The sequence below is a fragment of the Protopterus annectens genome, chromosome 1.part0 (genome assembly GCF_019279795.1).
Source record: "Protopterus annectens isolate FY-2018-M chromosome 1.part0, PAN1.0, whole genome shotgun sequence".
Taxonomy (NCBI): domain Eukaryota; kingdom Metazoa; phylum Chordata; order Ceratodontiformes; family Protopteridae; genus Protopterus; species Protopterus annectens.
The window spans coordinates 158275706-158295326 of NC_056725.1; the positions used below are offsets into that span (position 1 = coordinate 158275706).

At 43.1% G+C, this 19621-nt stretch overlaps 1 protein-coding gene across 1 annotated transcript in view; it reads right to left on the reverse strand.

Annotated features, from left to right (window-relative positions):
• Positions 1-216: 216 nt before the first annotated feature.
• The window catches only part of LOC122787719 (WD repeat-containing protein 62-like), a 1689893-nt gene continuing 1670488 nt past the window's right edge, over positions 217-19621 (reverse strand). The window contains exon 30 of the mRNA XM_044054617.1: positions 217-3264. Within this exon, the coding sequence (XP_043910552.1) occupies positions 3037-3264 (228 nt within the window). The 3' untranslated portion in view covers positions 217-3036. The remainder of the gene's footprint in view (positions 3265-19621) is intronic.

Below are 19621 nucleotides of genomic sequence, written 5' to 3' on the forward strand. Positions count from 1 at the left end.
TGTAATATTCCACATAAGGCTGTCAAGCTTTCTTCTATCACAAAACCAGCATTCATTTTAATCATATTTTACAAAATGTCTACTGCTCTAAATAATTAGATGAACTCTGTCTTAAAGTGTACTTTTCAATATCCCTGAGTATTGTTTAAATCTGCAAGATTAAAAGCAGGAAGTGTGTGTGACCATTTGTAAGTAACAAATTCAATGCAAGGTTTATGCCTTTGATGTAATTTACTGAAATCAGAGCATAAATGATTCACTGGAGATATTATGAATTTTTGCCTTTTTTTCTTTACACTGACAGACACGACTAAATCCACACTCCAGACAACCCAAAGAGAGGCCAGGAAACTGAAAAGACAATTTCCTGTGTCACTACACAAATCTCAATTTAAAGAAAACAGAGAAAAAATATTGGCTTAAACTGAAAGCCAGGAACCCTGCTTTCAGTCATTACAGAAGCTTGTCAAGTAATATTTAAATCCCAAACCCAGGCAGAGCTACAATAACTTTAAACAGCCTGGTAAAAAAATAATTAACTCCAAAGAGCATCTGAAATAAGCTAACAGTAATCACAACCAGAGCATTACACTACTGGAGACAAAAGTATATGTCAAGACTAAGACGTGCTTCTAAAGCCAATATTTATTTCAAGTCTTTAAACAACTCAGTCATACATTTTTTGCAATATTCCAATATTTTGTCGTGAAAAATTTAAAATACTCCAATAAATTAAGAAAGCAAACTTTTATCTAACACCATAGAATCAATTATGTGAAGAAATTCTGCAAAAATAAATATCTGAAGATAGGATGGGTGTACACCTCAGACTGGCTACAATACCCTACTTTCCCTCCCAGGATTCTGGGGGGTGACACTCTAAAGTTAGACATTCTACAGCCTGCTGAGCCAGAAATCAAAATCAATTTTTTTAGGACATGCATAAATAGGGAAAAATATGGCACAAAATGGTGAATACTGTATGAACTGTACTATTATTATCCTTAACCGAGAAAGCAGCACAAATACTTAATATATAAGAAATTGTTCTAAAGTTGTGAAAATCCATAGTCATATTACAAATATAGGCTATCAAAAAGCCCGTAGCATATTTTAAGAAAGTATGGTAAAATAACCTAAATGAATACTAGGATTAGATATGCACTGTTATTGGGAATGGGTCAGTTTCCTTCTGCTAATTAAGCATACTCTTTTTTCCCTATTTATACAACTACATCAGTGTTATTATTTTTTTTTTTTTGCCTTTCCCCCCTCCCTGCAGCTGGCCATCAGCTGACACCAGCTCCTCTTTCACTGGAGGTTTACTGGACCCACTTTTTTATAGTGCTAGTTCTTAACCTTTCACTGTCTCGGACCCATTTTAGTTATTCCGTATGGGAAGCCCATCTTCACCATCTTACTATTATATGTGACCTCTTTCAACTTAATGACAAGCTTGACTTCTGCTTGTTATCCATTTTGGAGCACAGTTAGGCAAACCTGTATACCAAAACACAGAACATCCATTACATCCTGCCAACTGCATTTCCCCATAATCACTGTGCAGTGATCCCAAGGCTAAACACAGTGTGCTCGTGTTATGTTACTCAGAAATAATGTTTTGTTACAGAATCTAATCTTGCTAACAGTCTCCCCAATGCAACAATTTTTAACAAAAGACATGGAAGTCTAATGAGACAAATCTGATAGCTTAAACAGAAGTTAAAGAAAACAAAAAAATACACCAAATTTTCAAGTTCAATGAATAAAAACAGCATACAAAACTACTGTCTTGGTCGTAAAAAAATTCAACATTGCTGCATTCTACTGGGAGAACACTGACTTTTCCTTTTAGGTATTAACTAAACCAACTATTTAAATACTTATGCAATAAAGATACACATGTCTAATACTTGGGTGATGTTATTTTTTTAAATAATCAAATGATGCTGTAGTGTTTTTTTTTTTGGGCTCCCCAAATGCATTGTGAATATCTGGACCACGCAGCTTCCTGTAAGACATTCTATGTTAATGTGCATTACTGTACATGTAACATCAGAAAGCATTGTCTGTCACAGTCACCTTTCAGGTCAACTTGAAGAATGACCATTTGAAGGGTGTGACCATTCATAAAATCCATCCACATGTAAAAATTGAACATGATAAAAAGTAATCTAAAACACGCAGTAGGCTCTCTCTACACTGTTAGATTACTGACATGTAAATGAACACTGAGATTCAATTCTAAGTCACTCCTGTTTTAGTTATCCACATAGATAAGACATACAACCTGTAATGAAAGCTCCAAATGACCTATGCATATAAGTAAACATTCAAATGCTCTTTAACAGCATTTAAAGTGCATGCAAAGATCAACTTGTAAACACATTTGATCCTCAGTCTGGGTTTGCCATAGCTAACCAATGAGAAGTCAAAAATATTCTGCAAGTGACCTCACATTTCCATATTGCAGTATCATTTTGCTACCATGTTCATGCTTCCAGTTCAGAATAATTTCATTTTCACACAAGAAATGAGAAGTACAACATGGAGTTATTAATAAGGCTCATTCAAAGGAAGACGGCTTGACTGTACAAATGAGAATCGTGCATTACAAGAACACTTGCTGTAACATTGCTCCCTTTTTGTTTTTAAATTCATAGTATAGCAATTTAAGTCAATGATTTCAGGCTTAAACGACTGAAACCTCCATGGCTATGAATGCAGAAAGACACCCACCCACACAGTGTGTCTTTTGAATTTCAGAGTTAAAAGATGTGGCATAACTCAAGCACACCTGAGAGACCACCACAACAGAATAAATGGAGGCCTGTGCATGCCCACCACCATCAATAGCAAGCAAATTCACCTTAAGTGCAAACCAGATTTTACTGTCAGCATGAAAACTTGGCTACTGGTAGCTTTCAAGCTTCTTTAGGACAATTAAGGTGAATGAAAAACTGGCATGCTTATGCAGTCAATCATTTTTGACTTCTGAAAACGTTAAGTAAACAAAAAATTGTTTCCCTCTTCTCATCACTTGTTATCAATCTTCTTCTGCATTATTTCTAGAAGCATGTCAGAATACCGCTCCAAAAGGGCAGTTGTCTGGTCATTTTTTAGATGCTTTATAGGAGATTGTAAACAGGCCTCTCTCTCTTCTCTTTCCACTAACTCCAGCTCCATTCTGACACTGCGAAATACGTCACATAAGATAGCCTTCATTTGCTGCTGTTCTTCATGGGATTTACTGTGAGAATCCACCTTCAGATAATGAAAAACACGAGTTAGAACTGAGCTCAAACACACAGTATACGGAATATAAATGTGAGCATATGTTCAAAGAACTCCTCAAGGTTCAAGTCAAATCAGGAAATACAAAATTTGATCATGTGAACCAGATTATAACTTGCACAAAACTAATGGGACAGATACATAAAAATACGTAGAAGAATCCTTGTCACATGCAATTCACTTAACAGAAAATGGTCTGACTTGAATGATTTTACAGTTTTCCTCATTCCCCATCCAACTGTTGTATTCCTCTGACTTTACGGCCAACCTATCAATCACCCTCAGCTCACTATTCTGAACACCTTAACTCCTTATATGGTAATCCGAAATATGTTATTCCCTGGACAGGGTTCCTGGCTTCAGAAAAGGCAAAGCCTTACAGCTTCTCTATATTAGAACAAGAGAGCCAAGACTCAATGGGGAGACATGAAAAACGGGTTGGAAGCTATCAGCCTGTAGTAACTGGTCAGTATTCCATCCCTGCCTTAAAGAAAGTTGCATGCAATCTGTTACTTCTTCTCCCTTTTAAGTTATTACTACTTCTTCTGAGGCCCCTCACTCGTAAAAAAAGGGATGGCAAGCAATCACTTCATTGAACCCCATGGCCAATCCTTCTAATTTTCAGCAAATACATTAAAAAAAAAAAAGCACATATCCAGCCACGTGGGATTGAGTCTGTTAACGTGTTGGGGTAACTTGGCTATCAATTCTGATAATCTGATTTGTGTTATGAAATGTGACACTGGTAAACAGTTATTAAAACAAACTACTGATCCAGTAAAATGACCAAAACAGAAAGTCAGTTCATTTGCAGCAACATTCCTTCGATGCATATTCTTCACAAGAATAACACTTTGCACCAATGCTGCCTTGCACAGTGCCCTAGAAGAGCTTGATATTAAAACCCAGTAATGTGAAACAAAAGACATAATTGTTTTAGTATTCTAACACATTCCATAGCTTATGTAGTAGTTTGAATTCTGACTGATCCTTAAAAATAATTCACATGATAAAGGTTTGTAATAATTTGGTGAAATCCTGCAGCACACAAAGGTGCTACAGATATTCTCACACTCCTGAACATGCAAATAAAGCAACGTGCAAAAACATTATTGGATTCACTTGACAAAGACAATGACAAGAGAGATGTAACTGCCTTGCTAACACACACATATTTTACCTCTCAATATGCCTGTTGAGAAAGAAGTTAAATGTGGACAGTGAAGCAGACTGTATACTACAATCCCATTAAACAAGCTATATTCAGTTTCTGGCACATACTTTTCTCTCTTCCAAATACGGCATCAGATACTGTTCTGGTTAATCTAGGGCAGCAAATGCAAGTGATTAACATTTAAGGCTTTAGAAATAGAAATGAGACTGCCCCATAAAGTACAGTTGTATACACTTACCATAAATGTAGATGTTCGAGTGCATTCACTGTTGCAGTCATCACCTGTGGGTTATCCCTGCTGTGGTAGCCCTCGGCCGGCCCGAATACCAGAGTCAATGTTTTTCTGCGTTGGCTGCTGACGCCTGTAGTCTGATGTCAGGTTGTCAGAGCTATAAAGCAAGGCAGCCAATGCCATTACATCAGTTTTTCTTGCCCTAACCCATCAGAAGCACAAGGAAATGTGGTAAAGTGGTCCTGATGGCTAAAAGCCACTGTGAGAAGCTTATGTCCCCCTAAGGAAAGAGGATCTAAGGGGAAGGAGGGAGGGAAAACAGGAATGCAACAGTGAATACACTTGATCATCTACATTTACGGTAAGTGTACATAACTGTAGTATGTTCTTCATTTTTCACAGTTGCAGTCATCACCTGTGGGAGGATTCCCAAAGCTGAGGAGAGGGGTAGAAGGATTAGTTGGAGACCTAGGCATGAGTCAGCATGCCCTTTAGAACTGCAGAAGCAAACCCTGCCCTAGCCTTAGAGAAAAAGAGGTAGGTGGCAATGCTTTGTAAAGCTATGGACAGAGGTCCAGGTGGCAGCTTCCAAAATGCCCCTGGTGGGAACTCCTCTGAGGAATGCTGTGGAAGTGGAGGCTGCCCTAGTGGAATGGGTATGAATAGACTTAGGGGGTAGTTTCCCATGTAATCTGTAGCAGAAATGGATACAGTGTGATATCCAGTTGGAAATAGTTTGCTTGGACATGGGCTTCCCCCTCTGCCCCTGGGGCAAAGCTGACAAGAAGCTGATCTATTTTCCCGAAGGGTTTAGTATGGTCCGGGTAGTATCTGAGCTGTCTGTGCACGTCTAGTGAGGGCAGAATTCTTTCCCCCTTGTTTTGAGGGTTAGGAAAGAAGGTGGGTAGATGTATGGCCTGGTTGAGGGTCACATCAGATACTACCTTGGGCATAAGATTTTCTGGTGCTGGGTTTGCTTAACAGGGACCCCTTGTTTGCTTTTAAAGTATTAGCCATGCTGACAGTTTGAGAGTCTGCAAGTCTGGGTGCAGCACCCCCCCCCCCAATCTGGATCAAAAGGTCTGAGATCAGGGGAAGCTGCCTGGGAGGCTGTAATGTCAGGCTGGGCAGTACGGGGTACCAATGCTGTCTGGGCCAATGAGGAACAATGAGGATGGCCTTTGGTCTCTCCCTCCTTATCTTGATCAGTACCTTGGGAATAACAGGCAGAGGAGGGAATACGTACACAAAGAGGGAGTTCCAGGGGAAGGCCAAGGCATCCACCTTCCACACTAAGTGGTGATACTCCCTGGTACAGAATTTTTTCAGCTGGTGGTTGAGGTGCGAAGCAGAGAGATCCACCTCAGGAATTTCCCACCCCTGAATGACTTGCAAAAAGATTTTTCTGTGGAGCTGCCATTCATGGGGTCCAGTAAGTTTCTGCTTAGGTGGTCTGCCAGGGTGGTGTTGATCCTCGGTAGGTATTGGGCAATTAGGTGTAATCCCATGGAGGGGACTGTCGGCCAGAGGTTCATAGCTAGCCTGCACAGAGGGTAAGAATAGGTCTCTCCCTGTTTGTTGATATATCACATTACTGTGGTGTTGCCTGTTTTGATAAGGAGAATCCCTGGCCTGAGATGGGGTTTGAAGGATGTCAGAGCCTTTTGTACTGCCATAATTTCCTTCTGATTGATGTGTAAGTGAAGGTACTGGGCATCCCAAAGATCTTGGGTACACCTGCCTGCTAGGTGAGCACCCCAAGCAATGTCTGGGGCGTTGGTGGTGATGGTCTGCCCGGTAGAGCAGAGCATGAAGGGAAGACCCTTGTTCTTGGCACAGCCCCTGCCCACCAGAGAAACTCAGTCCTTATACAGGGGATCAGAGGGAGAGAGGTCTCTAGAGGCTGAGAGTACTGACACCAAAGGTTCTTTAGAAACCACTTAAGTTTCCTCATGTGAAACCTGGCCAGAGGAAGTACAAGGATGCAAAATGCCACGTACCCCAAGGCTTGCAGGAACTTCCTCACAGTGAGGTGACTTCTGGAAGCCAGCTGGGTAGAGAGGCAGGAAGCTCTGCTTTTCTGGGGATAGGAAGGCCATTTGAGATGCTGTGTCCAGCAGTGCTCCCAAGAAAATGATCTTCCTGGAGGGATGTTTGCTTTGATTTCTTCTCATTGATGGTGAACCCTAGGGAAGTTAGGAGGGTTTTGACAAAGAGAAGGTCCTGGAGCAGCTTTTTTTGCACTCTGCCTGAATGACGCAGTCATCCAGATAAGGGTAAATCTGTTTATTTCTCTGTCTGCAAAATGCTATGGCTGGAGCTAAGCATTTTGTGAATACTCTGGGTGCAGTAGATAAGCCAAAGGGTAGCGCAGAGAACTGAAAGTGTTGTGAGCCTGCTCTGAAGCGCAGGAATTTCCTGCAGGATTCCCTTATGGGGATGCGGAGGTGGGCATCTTTTAGGTCTAGGGTCACTAGCAAGGCAGTTCTTGTCAGCATAGCCAGCAGCTGCTGTAAAGTTAGCATTATGAATTTGGGGACCACCAGGGAGGTGTTCAGAATGGATAGATCCAGGATGGAGCACAAAATACCCTCTTTTCTGCGAGCAAGGAATAGTATGGAATAAAAGCTTTTGCCTGTTTAATCTGAGAGGACAGGTTCTACTGCCCCCTGGGATATGAGGGTTTGGACCTGTTTCAATGCCTCTGCCCACTGATTTGGAGGTAAGTCTGGGTACACTCTTGGAAATGGGAGTTCGCTAAAAGAGAATTTGTATCCCTGAAAAATCTTTAAGACCATTGGTCCTTTGTTAGAGAAAGCCAATTTTCTTTGCAGAGGGAGAGACTTCCTCATAGCTTTTGGTGCATGAAAGGAGGGCTGAGGGGGGATAGGGAGTCATTGAGAGTTTTTGCCATAGAAGGGGTGGCTTAGAACTCCCTGCCTTTGGGGCAAAAGTGGTCCACTGTTTGGTTCTCTGCTGCCCCTGGGATAGGGGCCTGGGTAATCTGTCCCTGCGGGGCTTACCTTGTCTCTGTCTGCTAGGTGCAGGGAAGGACCAGTGCTTAGAGGGAAAGTTCCTGCTGAACCTAGGAGGTTGAACCTGAAAGAAATCTTTTATTGTTTGCATAGATTTTGCTTTGTTTTCCATTTTTTAAGCACCTCTTCTGCTTTTACTCCAAACAAGCAGTCCTTATCTAGGGGTGCATCAATTAATTTAGACTTGACATGATCAGGGAGAGGTTTGTTCCATCAACCATGCATGTCTCCTAATGACAGATCCTGACACTGCTGCCTTGCTTGAGGCTTCTAGGGCATCATATCCACAGTGTAATGAGTGTTTGGCCACTTGACAAGTAGAATGCAGTAAATCTGCTAACTGTTTCGATTAGCCACAGTCACGAAAGGTTGAAATCTTTTGTTTTAATAGTTCTAAAGTGTGTTGTTGATATTTTAACATATGGAACTGACAGCTGAGTGCTCTGATAGCTATGGTTGCAGATGTGTATACTTTTTTACCCCATCTCTCCAGAGCTCTGGAATCCTTGTCAGAAGGAATAGGATTCTTGGCAGAACCAGTCTTAGCTCCTTTAGGTCCCTGTGTAATGACTTCTGGGTCTGCAGCAGGATTTCTGTACAGGTATTTGTGAGAATCCGGTACTCTGCAATACCTGTCAGGTTTTCTGGGAGCAGGTAGGAGGGTGTCAGGGGCAAAGCTGGATTCATGGAAAACATCATCCACCACTTCTAAGACAGGGGGGATGGCCAGGGGTCTGTGCTGGGGCAGGTCCAGAAACTCTCCTAGTCTTTTCTTAGACTGGGGGAAATCCTGAGATTCCCATTGGAAATGTTCCCTGAGGGTGTGAAGGGCTTCCTCAAGGGAAAGGTCTTCTGGTGGGGAGGCAGAAGGAATGGATTCCTCTGCATCTGAATCCTCATAAGCAGTCAGAAGTTGTTCCTCTTCAAAATCTGAATAATCAGATTCCTCAGAATCCTGTTCTGTCATAATTTCAGGAGAAGGGTGTCTTTTCCTTTTAGAAGTTGTGGCCTGACTACCCCCTAAGGGAGATGAGATCCTCCCCCACTTTACGCATTTGTGCTTGGGGTGGTGGAGCAGGAACAAAATGGTGGCTAGAGGCAGATTTTCTAGGACTGGCCTGGCTTCTAGGCCTAAAAGTATCCATTGGTCTGAGAGAAACTGTAGTCGGGTGAGAAGATGTTTTTTGTCTAGATTCGGGAGTGCGAGAGGCCTCCTCGGAAGCCGGTGCCTGCGTCGCGGCTCTGGACCCCACCGAGGCAGAGACAGCCAAAGGCTCAGAAGATGAAGAAGATTTCTGCAGCATACCAGACACCAAAAGGGTCTCAGTACAGGCCTGCATAGATATTGAGTCGGGCATCAGGGGCGGCGAAAGCGCCTCACTGAATTCCAGAGAACTGATGATCTGCTTAGCGGTAGAGTCGTCGGAAGGCTTAGCCTTCTGTGGTCTGTCTCTATCTTTATCTCCGGGGTTTTTCAGAATGTCCACGGAGTGTTGGCTGACAGACACCATTTCGGAATGCGAAGAAGAAAGACGAAAATACCAGTCCACAATAAGAGCTCTACGACAAATGTTTATTGCGTTAAAGAAGGCACAGAACCGGCAATGGGGGATGTCGTGGTCTGGGCCTAAACAAGTGACGCAGTATGAATGGAGGTCTCGGTGTGGGATCGCTTTCCACAGGCGAGATGATTGTTAACTTTTTCGACATCTGTTAGTGCAAGAAAAAAGGATCTCCAAAGGGGTAGTTAGCTTTAGACGTTTTCAGCTGTAATTCAAACTCTGGTAGCGACTGACCGGCACACTTGCGAACTGCTTATGCTATGGGCCCCACAGCAAAAATGACTGGTGCAATGGTGTCGGCTGCCTTGCTTTATAGCTCTGACGACCTGATGTCAGACTACAGGTGACAGCAGCTGACGCAGAAAAACATTGACGCTCGTATTCGGGCTGGCTGAGGGCTACCACAGCAGGGATAACCCACAGGTGATGACTGCAACAGTGAAACATGAAGAACATCTACCTGCAAGCCAAAATGCATAAGGTGAGGACAGAAAGTCTGCAACAATAAAGACAGACTTAAAATCGCTTTAATTTTTTTGGTGAACTGCAGCATAATTGCTTCTGTTTTAGTTGTATCCTTTTTTCTTACAGATCACAGAGGGACTTCCAACTTAAGCATGCACTCGATGAAAAAAGTAAACAATGATAGCCTGCCTGTAGCATACAGGACTAAAGCCCTATGACCCAGTTGAACAGAGTTTAAATGGCGCAGGTGCTGCAAAAGTTAGGCAGTGGGAATAGGAATGTGAGGAACATGATACTTGTCCACATCATCATGTCAAGGAGATGTGAAGGAGTCATCAAGAACAGGTAGGACAGGTGTGTGGTTGTTAGGGGGAACAGGCTGTATGAACTAACTACTCCCTGGATCTACAAAAGTACTTCTTCACAGAAATGGTTGTAAACCCATGGAATGGACTACCAGAGTGGGTGATGGAGACAGAATCCATAAAGACAATCAAGAAGATATGGGACAGGTGGAAAATGTTAAGGGGAAAGTAGGGATGGAAGGGGTTAGAATGTTAAAGCTTTACACCCATAACCCCTGTATAATACAACCATCTCCAAAGGATGGTTTATGCTGAGGACTCGCTCCAAAAATGGAACCGTCTCTCAACTGCATGGCTCTACGGCAAGATGTTAGTTTCCCCAAATCTGTCAGCTGATTTTAGTCTTTGCAGAGAAGAATAATATTGTGCTCACTGTCTGATTGGAGAAGAGGGATACAGTTTTCCACCTAAAATCAGCAAATCTCTGCTGACAATGTCAAAGAGGTTATTTTTAGTTATGGTAGAATTTGAATTGTTTAAACCTAGTGTCTTCTGCAAATTTTGTGAATTTATGTTTTGAATAGCTTTACTAAGGATGTCCCTCTATATTTCAGGTATGCTAAACTTCTCTACAAGACAATAGTTTGCTAGATGAATGTTCAGTGTGACATTTAAGAGGTGTGTAAATGCCAATACATCTTAAGCAGTAGCTAAGGATGAATGGATGGATAACCACAAATTCAACCCTGGTTTAGCACCCCTGTCACTCATGGGTACAGACAATAAGCAAATGTTCTTCTTATCCCCTTATTTGTACTTAAAATATAAGGGATAAAAAACTTTATGGGAATGCTTTGCTAGGTTTATAAAGATTCTCGCATACCAATAGCCCAGTAAGTACTTACTTGGTAAGTATTTATGAATCTATTATAAGGCATTTACTTTAAGAGTATCACCATGCATCAATTTATGGAGGAGCACTGGGAGAAAATCAATGATACACTGTCAGCCATGGAGTAAGACACAGACGCAGACATGCAACAGAGTGGAATGACATATAATCCTTTTGTAGTGTAGAGCTGTTAAGATGGCATCTGGCACTAAAAGCAGACAGTGCCATCCAGTAAACAGCATCAGTAGAACAAGAAACAGTTTGAGTCAACTCCATTTTTGCCTGCTGTCTGCTACATTACAGCAACTATTTTGGAAAAATAATGCTAGCCTTAGGGAATACCCAAGGACATAAACCAGTTCTGTATAGTTTTATTGGCTTTCAAAGCCAGCACAGCAGTTTTTTCTTTTTTAAAACTTTTCCATAAATAGTAGTACATAGAGCAGGTATCCTACTCTATTTGTCTTTGTTAACTGGGTAAGGGAACTGGTTCAAATAAACATCATCAGCTATGACTCAGTCCAGAAGGTAAGAAATAATGGATAAACAAATGATGCACATAACTACCAAAAGCAAACATACATGCTTATACACAATCAAAAGGTGCTTCAACAAAGTATTGGTTTAAGGATGTGCACACTTCTGCAACCAACTTATTGTATGTTTTTTTATTTTTTTATATTTTTCCCCTAACATATTTGTTTGTTTTTCAATTGAATTGTACAGGTTTATAGGTCACATTAAAAGTGGGAAAAGTTTTGAAATGATTTATTGTGGTTTCATTTTTTATATCACAAAAAACTGGCATTTTAACAGGGGTGTGTACACTTTTTATATCCACTGTATGTGTAGGGAGAGAAGTAATATCAGGATGGAGTTCCAGACTGCAGAAGTGAGTTTAGAAAAAAAGACTTTCAAAACACACAAGGAAGAAAGATTTGTTTAACATTCATGTGTTCACTTTTTTGCATTCTAAGGGAATACGAAGGCGAGTACAATGGTGAGTTTATATATTTAATTTATTTATTTATTCCAGTTTGATGACTGGGGAGGTCCACTGGGCTCGGAGGGCCCGTTTTCAGTGGAGGCCCGGGGAGAAAATCTCCACAACACAAAGTTTACTTACACGAATAATTTCAAAGACAGTTTGCATTACAAACAACAGGCTGCATTCAAAAATGAAAAAACAAACAATTACAGTTTTGCAGGACAGTGGATCCTGTTAAACACTCACAGTCCATGACAGGCCCTGGACAGCAATGAAGGAAGGAAGGAATGGAGGTTACCCTTGGATGAACTACTAAACTTACATGATAGTAAAAGGTACCCACACCAAGCAAACACACCTACTGTGCAAGAAATGGAAGACATCTATAAAATGGGATGTTAATCCAGGAGTAGACTGAAAGCAGCCCTCACCAAAGTGGGCTGCCCTGTCTCTCACCAAAAAGTTTGTAAAATGGCCCTCACCAAAGTGGGCTGCCCTGTCTCTCACCAAAAAGTTTGTAAAATGAGCCACAGCTCCCAGGTGGGCATAACAACCAACAACAGATGTCTAAAACACCCTGGATGCCTGAAGCAAATCATTCAAGAAGGAACTACATCCAGATGTAGAACCACTGATATCTGAACACAAGCAGTATTGCTTTCCGAACAATGCATATGTCCACATATAGGACATATTCAGTGTTGGCAGGACATGTGATACCAAGCTCTACTCAGATAGCAAAGGGAGACAATTCACTCCCCATCCGGCAAAGGAGAGTAACATACATGACCAGACCTCTGGGGGTTCTCAAAGCCACGTAAGGGCAACAGCAATCCAAAGCTCCCTTAATCTCTTATAAAGCACACAATGATTATACTATACCCTTGAAGATTTAACAATATGAAACTGCTAGAAGCAGGAGTCTCTATCACAGTGTGCTAATACACTAAAAACCTCTCCTGCTGATCAGCCTTGCCTTCATGGCACAGAGGGATAGTTGTTTGATTAGTGATCCTACCACTGGGGGAGCCTGGAAGACAGAGGGAGGAGTGAAGGGGTGTGGCCCACTCAACTCTCCCAGGAATGGTGGAAGGTAGCACTTGCATACACTCGGGAACATAGGGTGGTGTAATCTCCCTGGTGGAGATGAACAAGACAACCACTCAAGCTGAGAAAAGAGGGGGCAGGGCTGATTGATGGGAATGATTGAGGGTGATTCATGTTGTGTGTGGGACTGGCAGGATATGCTCAAGTGCCAGACTATTGTACATTCCCTCCCCAGCACTTTGTACAGTGCTTGCACTATTAGGGATGAGGAGAAAATGGAAAACCAGCTACCTGGATGATGTCCTCTCTCTCTCTGTTGGCTCTCACCCGGTTAAGGGAACAGACTGATTGATTGATAGACCAGGAAAATGTCCAAAAGTCGGTAGACAGAGAGAGCAAACAGCAACAAAAAACTCACCTGCTGATCAAATGTTGCAGTGTGGGAAATGGAAATGTTTATCACCACTGTAAGAAAAAGAAATGCTTCTGAAATGATCCCCCCTCCCACACACACACACACACACACACACACACACACACACACACACACACACACACACACACACACACACACACACAACATGAATCACACTCAAAAGCCAACCTCCTTGTGAGGGGACTAGAAGTGTATTTCTGAGAAGCTTAACACAATTTCATTTAGTGGAATGAAGACTGTTAGGGGAGACAAACCTAGAAGCTACTGACTTTACAAAGGAATGGTAAAGTCACTTGCAAGGTAAGGAAGCAGTGTTCGAAGAACAGAAGGCACCAATAAAGTACTCATTAAAAAAGAGGCCTTAATGGACAGCCTGCAGGTCTTCAAAACTCAGTTGGAGCTTCTGTGAAGAACACTCTTTCTGCATAGATAACAAAGGGGATAGGAGCACTACTGAAGGGAGGCTCTGAGAGGGGTTCTTAAAAACAACTGCTGAACCTCATCTTCACTTCTGCAAACAGTGTCAAGGGAAGGAATCCCCTCCACCCACCTGCCAAGAGCCCCAACTGACCTGTGATGCAATCTGCTAAGAAAGGAGGCAGGGATCCAAGACCCATGGACTAATCCCCTCCATGCAGTCTCACCAAAGTGAAGCTGGCCCTGCAAGGAACAATGGTTGGCTGCCTGGGTAGACAGCCTAATTTCCAATGGAAGCTATCAAGGATCTTGGGGGAATCAAGCTGGAAATCCACCTTTTCCAAGAAATCCTAGGCAAGGCAATCCATAAAAGAACTCAAGAAAAGGATGGGATGAATTGAGGTTCTCCTCCTGCAAGGCTCTGGCATGTGGCAATGCTTGGAGTGGCACTGGGGATGAAGGCCACAAGGCCCTTTTAAGTGCTGGGGAAATGCACACAATAACAAACAGAACACAAAACCCTATATTCTCCTCCTTTCAGTGCAAGAGTGATACGCATCTAGGTACATCCAAGAAGAAACATAAGGGAGGATCAAGGCCCAGATGACTTGAAAATGGATCTCTGGTCCAAGATGAGGTACAGACACAGACTTCCATGCCTAGGAAAGGTAGCACACCACTCCCCTACCTGCTAATAGGAATTGGGGCTGACTCCACACCTCACGTGTAGAACAGCAGGGAAAAAAAAGCAACAGTAGAATGGTAACCAGTACAGGATGCCTTTCACTCCTGCAAGAAATTAAGAAGTATCCACCTTGGAAAGAGGACCTGGATAACTAAAATCCTGCCATGACAATAGGGTCTGGGATCACTTATCAGGTGACAAGTTTTCCAGAATTTCATATTTAATTTTAAAATTGCAAACAACAATAAATAAATAAAAAATAATAATTTAAATGTGTTAACTTGGGTAAAACACTGGGATAGAGAGTGACTGTGTGATTCTCAGTCAGAGAGAGAGGCAAACAAGTTGAAATACTTGCTCTAGTCTTTGTTTCCTTCACCTGAGCTCAGTCAAACATAACAGCCATGATGAGCAAAAAGTGGTGGTTTCAGGGTTGAGGAGAAAAGTTGCGTGTGATAGCAATTGATTGGCTGTTTTGGCTTGTCTGTAAGTGTGTATGTACACACAACACATGCGCGAGAGAGCAAGCGCACACCTCTCAGTCTCAACCTATTATTGAAGAAATCTGAACAAAACCAAAATTAATGGGAATACAAAGGCCCCAAAATAGGGACATTTTTTACATATTGCACTTGCACACTTAAAAGTTGACAGAATAATATATTTTGCATTAGCTTGCATTTTATGAAAGGAATGAAGATGAATCTTGACTGCCTGTCTTTACTTAGTGACTTCAATCATCAATGATTTACACTAAAAACACATTTTTATGAGGAACAGACTAAAAATATGAGGCAAAAAATGTATACATTCTGAGAAAACCTGAGCACTTGAGAAGTATGACACACATGTTAAAACAAGCTGACAAACTACTGTGGCAATTACTTCTTCCATTTGATCACTGCCTGTTGATCTGGGTTATCACTGTTAGTGTGTGCTTGTGTTAGGAGGTGTGGGTGTGTTTACAAAACAAATGGCTGTTAACCTGGCTTATCAAGGTGAGAGACAGAGACAGAGAGAGAGAGAGACAAAGAGAGTGTGTGTGCGTGTGTGAGTGTGTGTGTGTGTGTGTTTGAGAGAGAGAGAGAGAGAGAGAGAGAGTGACAGAGAGGGTGAAACAAGGGCTGGGATTCACAGAGAAAAAGAAGTTGTGTCTTACCATAACGTTCCATCTGTGATGTTGATCCTTGTTCAGTCAGTATGCATGGGGTATCGGTTCTGACCTCGGAACCGAGCCGGCCATTTTCCAAGCTCGGGTCAGCCACAAACTCTCGAGCTAAACTCTTACCCATAATTCCCCCTCTCCCTGTTACCGCAGATTGAGTTTGCAAGTCAAAAGAAGGTACAGGCTACCTCTGGTCAACTGACTTATCTGAATCGGAGGTGAGATCCACTATAAGCCTCAGGAGGGGGATGGAGGAAGGGTCGTAATGACTGAACGAGGATCAACATCACAGATGGAACGTTACAGTAAGACATAACTTCTTTATCTGATGATGTTAATCCTCGTTCATTACTTACGCATGGGACAAAGTCCCCAGCTACCTTATTTCTTGGGAGGCCCTCATGAAAGGACATTCCTGAGCACCATAGAGCCAAATGATGCTCTTCCCTGGAAGCCAGATCTAATTTGTAATGGCTGATGAAGGTATGTGGTCTAGCCCACGTAGCAGATGCACAAATGTCATGTAAAGAAGCTCTAGCATGGAAAGCAGCTGAGGTTTGTGGCACATCGGGTAATTTCCTTAAGGTGGCGGGATAAAGATCGAACGGGATATGGTAACCTCTGGTTATTATCTTTTGTACCCAAGAATCGGTGGTGATGGTTAGCCAGGCAGAAGGGTACAAAGAGAAATGACCCCAACCACTTCCAGAGGAAAGCAGTCGGGCCACTCCTCAGGAGCGCTGGTAGGGTTGGCCAGTGAAAGAATCCCTGGAACCCTGGTTAGGCGGACCTCTTCTGCCCTGAAAGGGGCATCTTCCCTGGGAATTTCCCCCTCTGCCTCTAGGGGAAAAATCGGCCAGTTTGTCACGGAAGGAGCCCTGAGATTTTTTGTGCTACATCTTCCCACTCTTTTGGTTTCTGGAGAAAGCCCATTGAGGGGAAGAGTAACGGACACCCACGGCAGAAAGGGTCTTACCGTCCTGTTCACATCTAGCCAGTGTGCTTTTAACTTTGGGACCAAACAACAAAGAGGCTTCAATTGGAACGTTGATAAAGGAAGCATTGAAGGGTTCCACGAAATCACACAAGCACATCCAGGCAAGTCGTCTCAGCACAATGCCTGCACCCGCTGCTCTAGCTGCTCCTTCTGATGCGTGAGAAATGAGAAACATGGAGGAGTTAGAAATAGATTCAATGGTGGCTAATTGAGAGACTACTTTGTTACAGACCTCATCAGACACAGCACCAGCCAAAGTTTCAGACAGCTCAGAGATTAAGTCTCTTTGAAGCCTGGTAAAATGTGCCATATAGTTCAGAGCCCTGATTGCAAAGGTCCCTGATGCAAAGGTACGCTTCCCAATTCTGTCCAGAGTCTGAGACTCTCTGTTGGGTGGATGAACAGTCTGGTTTTCTTTGTCTGCCAGGTCCTTTTTAGTTGTGGACCACAAAGGCATCTAGGAAAGACCAATGGACCAATGGAGGTTGCTCTCAAGAGGGAACAAAATCTGGCCTCCAGGGAATGGCCTAAACTGTGTCAGGAGCCTTCCATGCACGCTGCACGACAAGCTGGACCAGTTCGTCGGCAGATGGAGTAACCCAGGAGGTAAGGGGCAGGCACGAAAGGCCTGTAGGAACACAGAGTCTTCAGAGGTTGGGTGAGAGGGATACCAATCACCTCTCTGTTTCAGAATTTCTAGGATATCTCTGAAGGATACCTCAGAGAGTGACCTAGAGGACCCTTCCCCATCATCCAAGTCTGTGTCTTTGGTGAGTGACTCCTCAGTGGAGTACATGTGTTTCCTCTTACACGAAGACTTCCGATGAATTTCCTCAGAGGGAGGAACTGGAGAAGACAGCTCAATAGGGGCCTCCTGTGGGGGTAAGTCCTGAGGCTCTCGTGCCCCTGGACGGCTGTGGAAAGCCGAAGAAGAGGCACCACAGCATCCTGGGTAGTGGCAAGAGAATCCTGCCACAAAGGCAACTGAGGCTCCTTACTGAGATGCAAAAGGGGAACCGCAGGTGAAGACTGTGCTATAGTAAGGGGCTTCCAAGACAGTGACGGGGGCTCTGATGAAGAACGGTCACCTCACGAGGAAGTACAGGTCCTGGGAAGAAGAATACCTCTAGCCAGAAGCAATTGATCTGCAAGACGCAGCACATCGTGTTCAGAGAGGTTTCTAGTGGATCTCACAGACATAGCTGAAGGAGAATCAGGTCTATAAAAAGTCGGAACAAGTTCGGTGCCCACAATGGTGGGAGTTTGTACCGCAAAAAGAGGAGTTGGCATGACCTGAACAACAGTAGTGTGCCCCAAGGGAACCATCGGTGTTGAAGGTAAGGTCTGCACCGACGAGGTCGGTACCGAAGTGGTAACTGGCGGTGTAGAGAGAGTCTGCAACAGAAAGGAAATGGTCGGTGCCGAGCATGTAGTCGGCACAGATTCGATGGTCTGAACCGAGAGGGAGACTGGCGTCGACACACCTATCGGCGCCAACAAAAACTGCATGGACTGTACTGTTGGTGCCGATGAAGGAGTCTGAACCGAGGAGCCACTGGGTTCCGACGCTGTATGAGGCACACTACTCAGTGCCGAAAAAGTAGATGGTGCCAACGGACTCGGAACCGAATACCTAGGCTCTGAAATCGTCGGAACTGAAGAGGCCAAATCCATAGTGGAAAGCTTAGTTTTTTTTTGGTCTCGGTTCCATAGGCCTCCTGCTGGAGAGGATGGAAGAGACTTAGATTTTTTATAACCATCACTCCTTTTCTTGTGGGAGCTTGAAGAGGATGAGACCTCTGTCCCAGAAATAGCCTCTGAAAAGGAAGATTTAAGAAGGTCCTTTAAAATCAACTTATTCTTTCTTTGAAAGACAGTCCTATTAGTGAAATTCTTACAAATCCCTCAAGGCGGGTCAACTGTTAAATGAGGCACACCCAAACAATAAACACACAAAGAATGTGCATCAGAGACAGGCAATTTATGGCCACATTCCACACATCTTTTAAAACCTGGACTGCCTTTTTCATCTGTCATAGTAAAGAAAGGGAAAGAAGGGTTACCAAAAAGGAATTACCTGAAGGTAAGGCCCAGAAAGATTTACCAACAATGGTAAAGGGAAAGAAATACCTAGTCGGTAAGAAAAAGAAAAAAACAAAATAAGAGCACAAGGAGTAGTCGCTAGGTGCAATAAGGTAAGAAATAACTAAATAACTACTTTTTATTCTGAAAAGATCAAGATCAAAGATTAAAAATGTTACTTAGCTCAAGAGAAGTAGCTTGACATGACCTAACTGTGATGCGGCAAACGAAATCTGAGGTAACAGGGAGAGGGGGATTATGGGTAAGAGTTTAGCTCGAGAGTTTGTGGCTGACGTGAGCTTGGAAAATGGCCGGCTCGGTTCCGAGGTCGGAACTGAAACCCCATGCGTAAGAAATGAATGAGGATTAACATCATCAGATCAGCATATTCCTACAAGGGCAGCATATCAATGAAGCAATGGCATGACCATGAATCAGTCAAATAAGCAGTTCTGCACTGCGTAGTTGAGCATCTTGCTAACATAAAACACAGAGGATCCAGAACACACAAGCACAGAACCCCACTCCCCACCCAAAATGACAGACATATGCAAGGACACATGTACATACAGGCTGCAAGAAACATCCTTATGTACACACACACACACACACACACACACACACACACACGTCGTGCAGAACACACAAAGGCTGGGACCACCGCCTTACATATACAGTAACAGACACAGGCAGACACATGTATGTATGTGTAAATACATATAGGTTCATGGATGTTTACTAGGCTAACAACCACAAGGGCCCTTTTAAGTCTAGCCACGCATCCCAAATCTTTGACAAGTTCTGGTACCCTTGATAAATGTAAGCAGGGGCTTAGGAAATTAAAC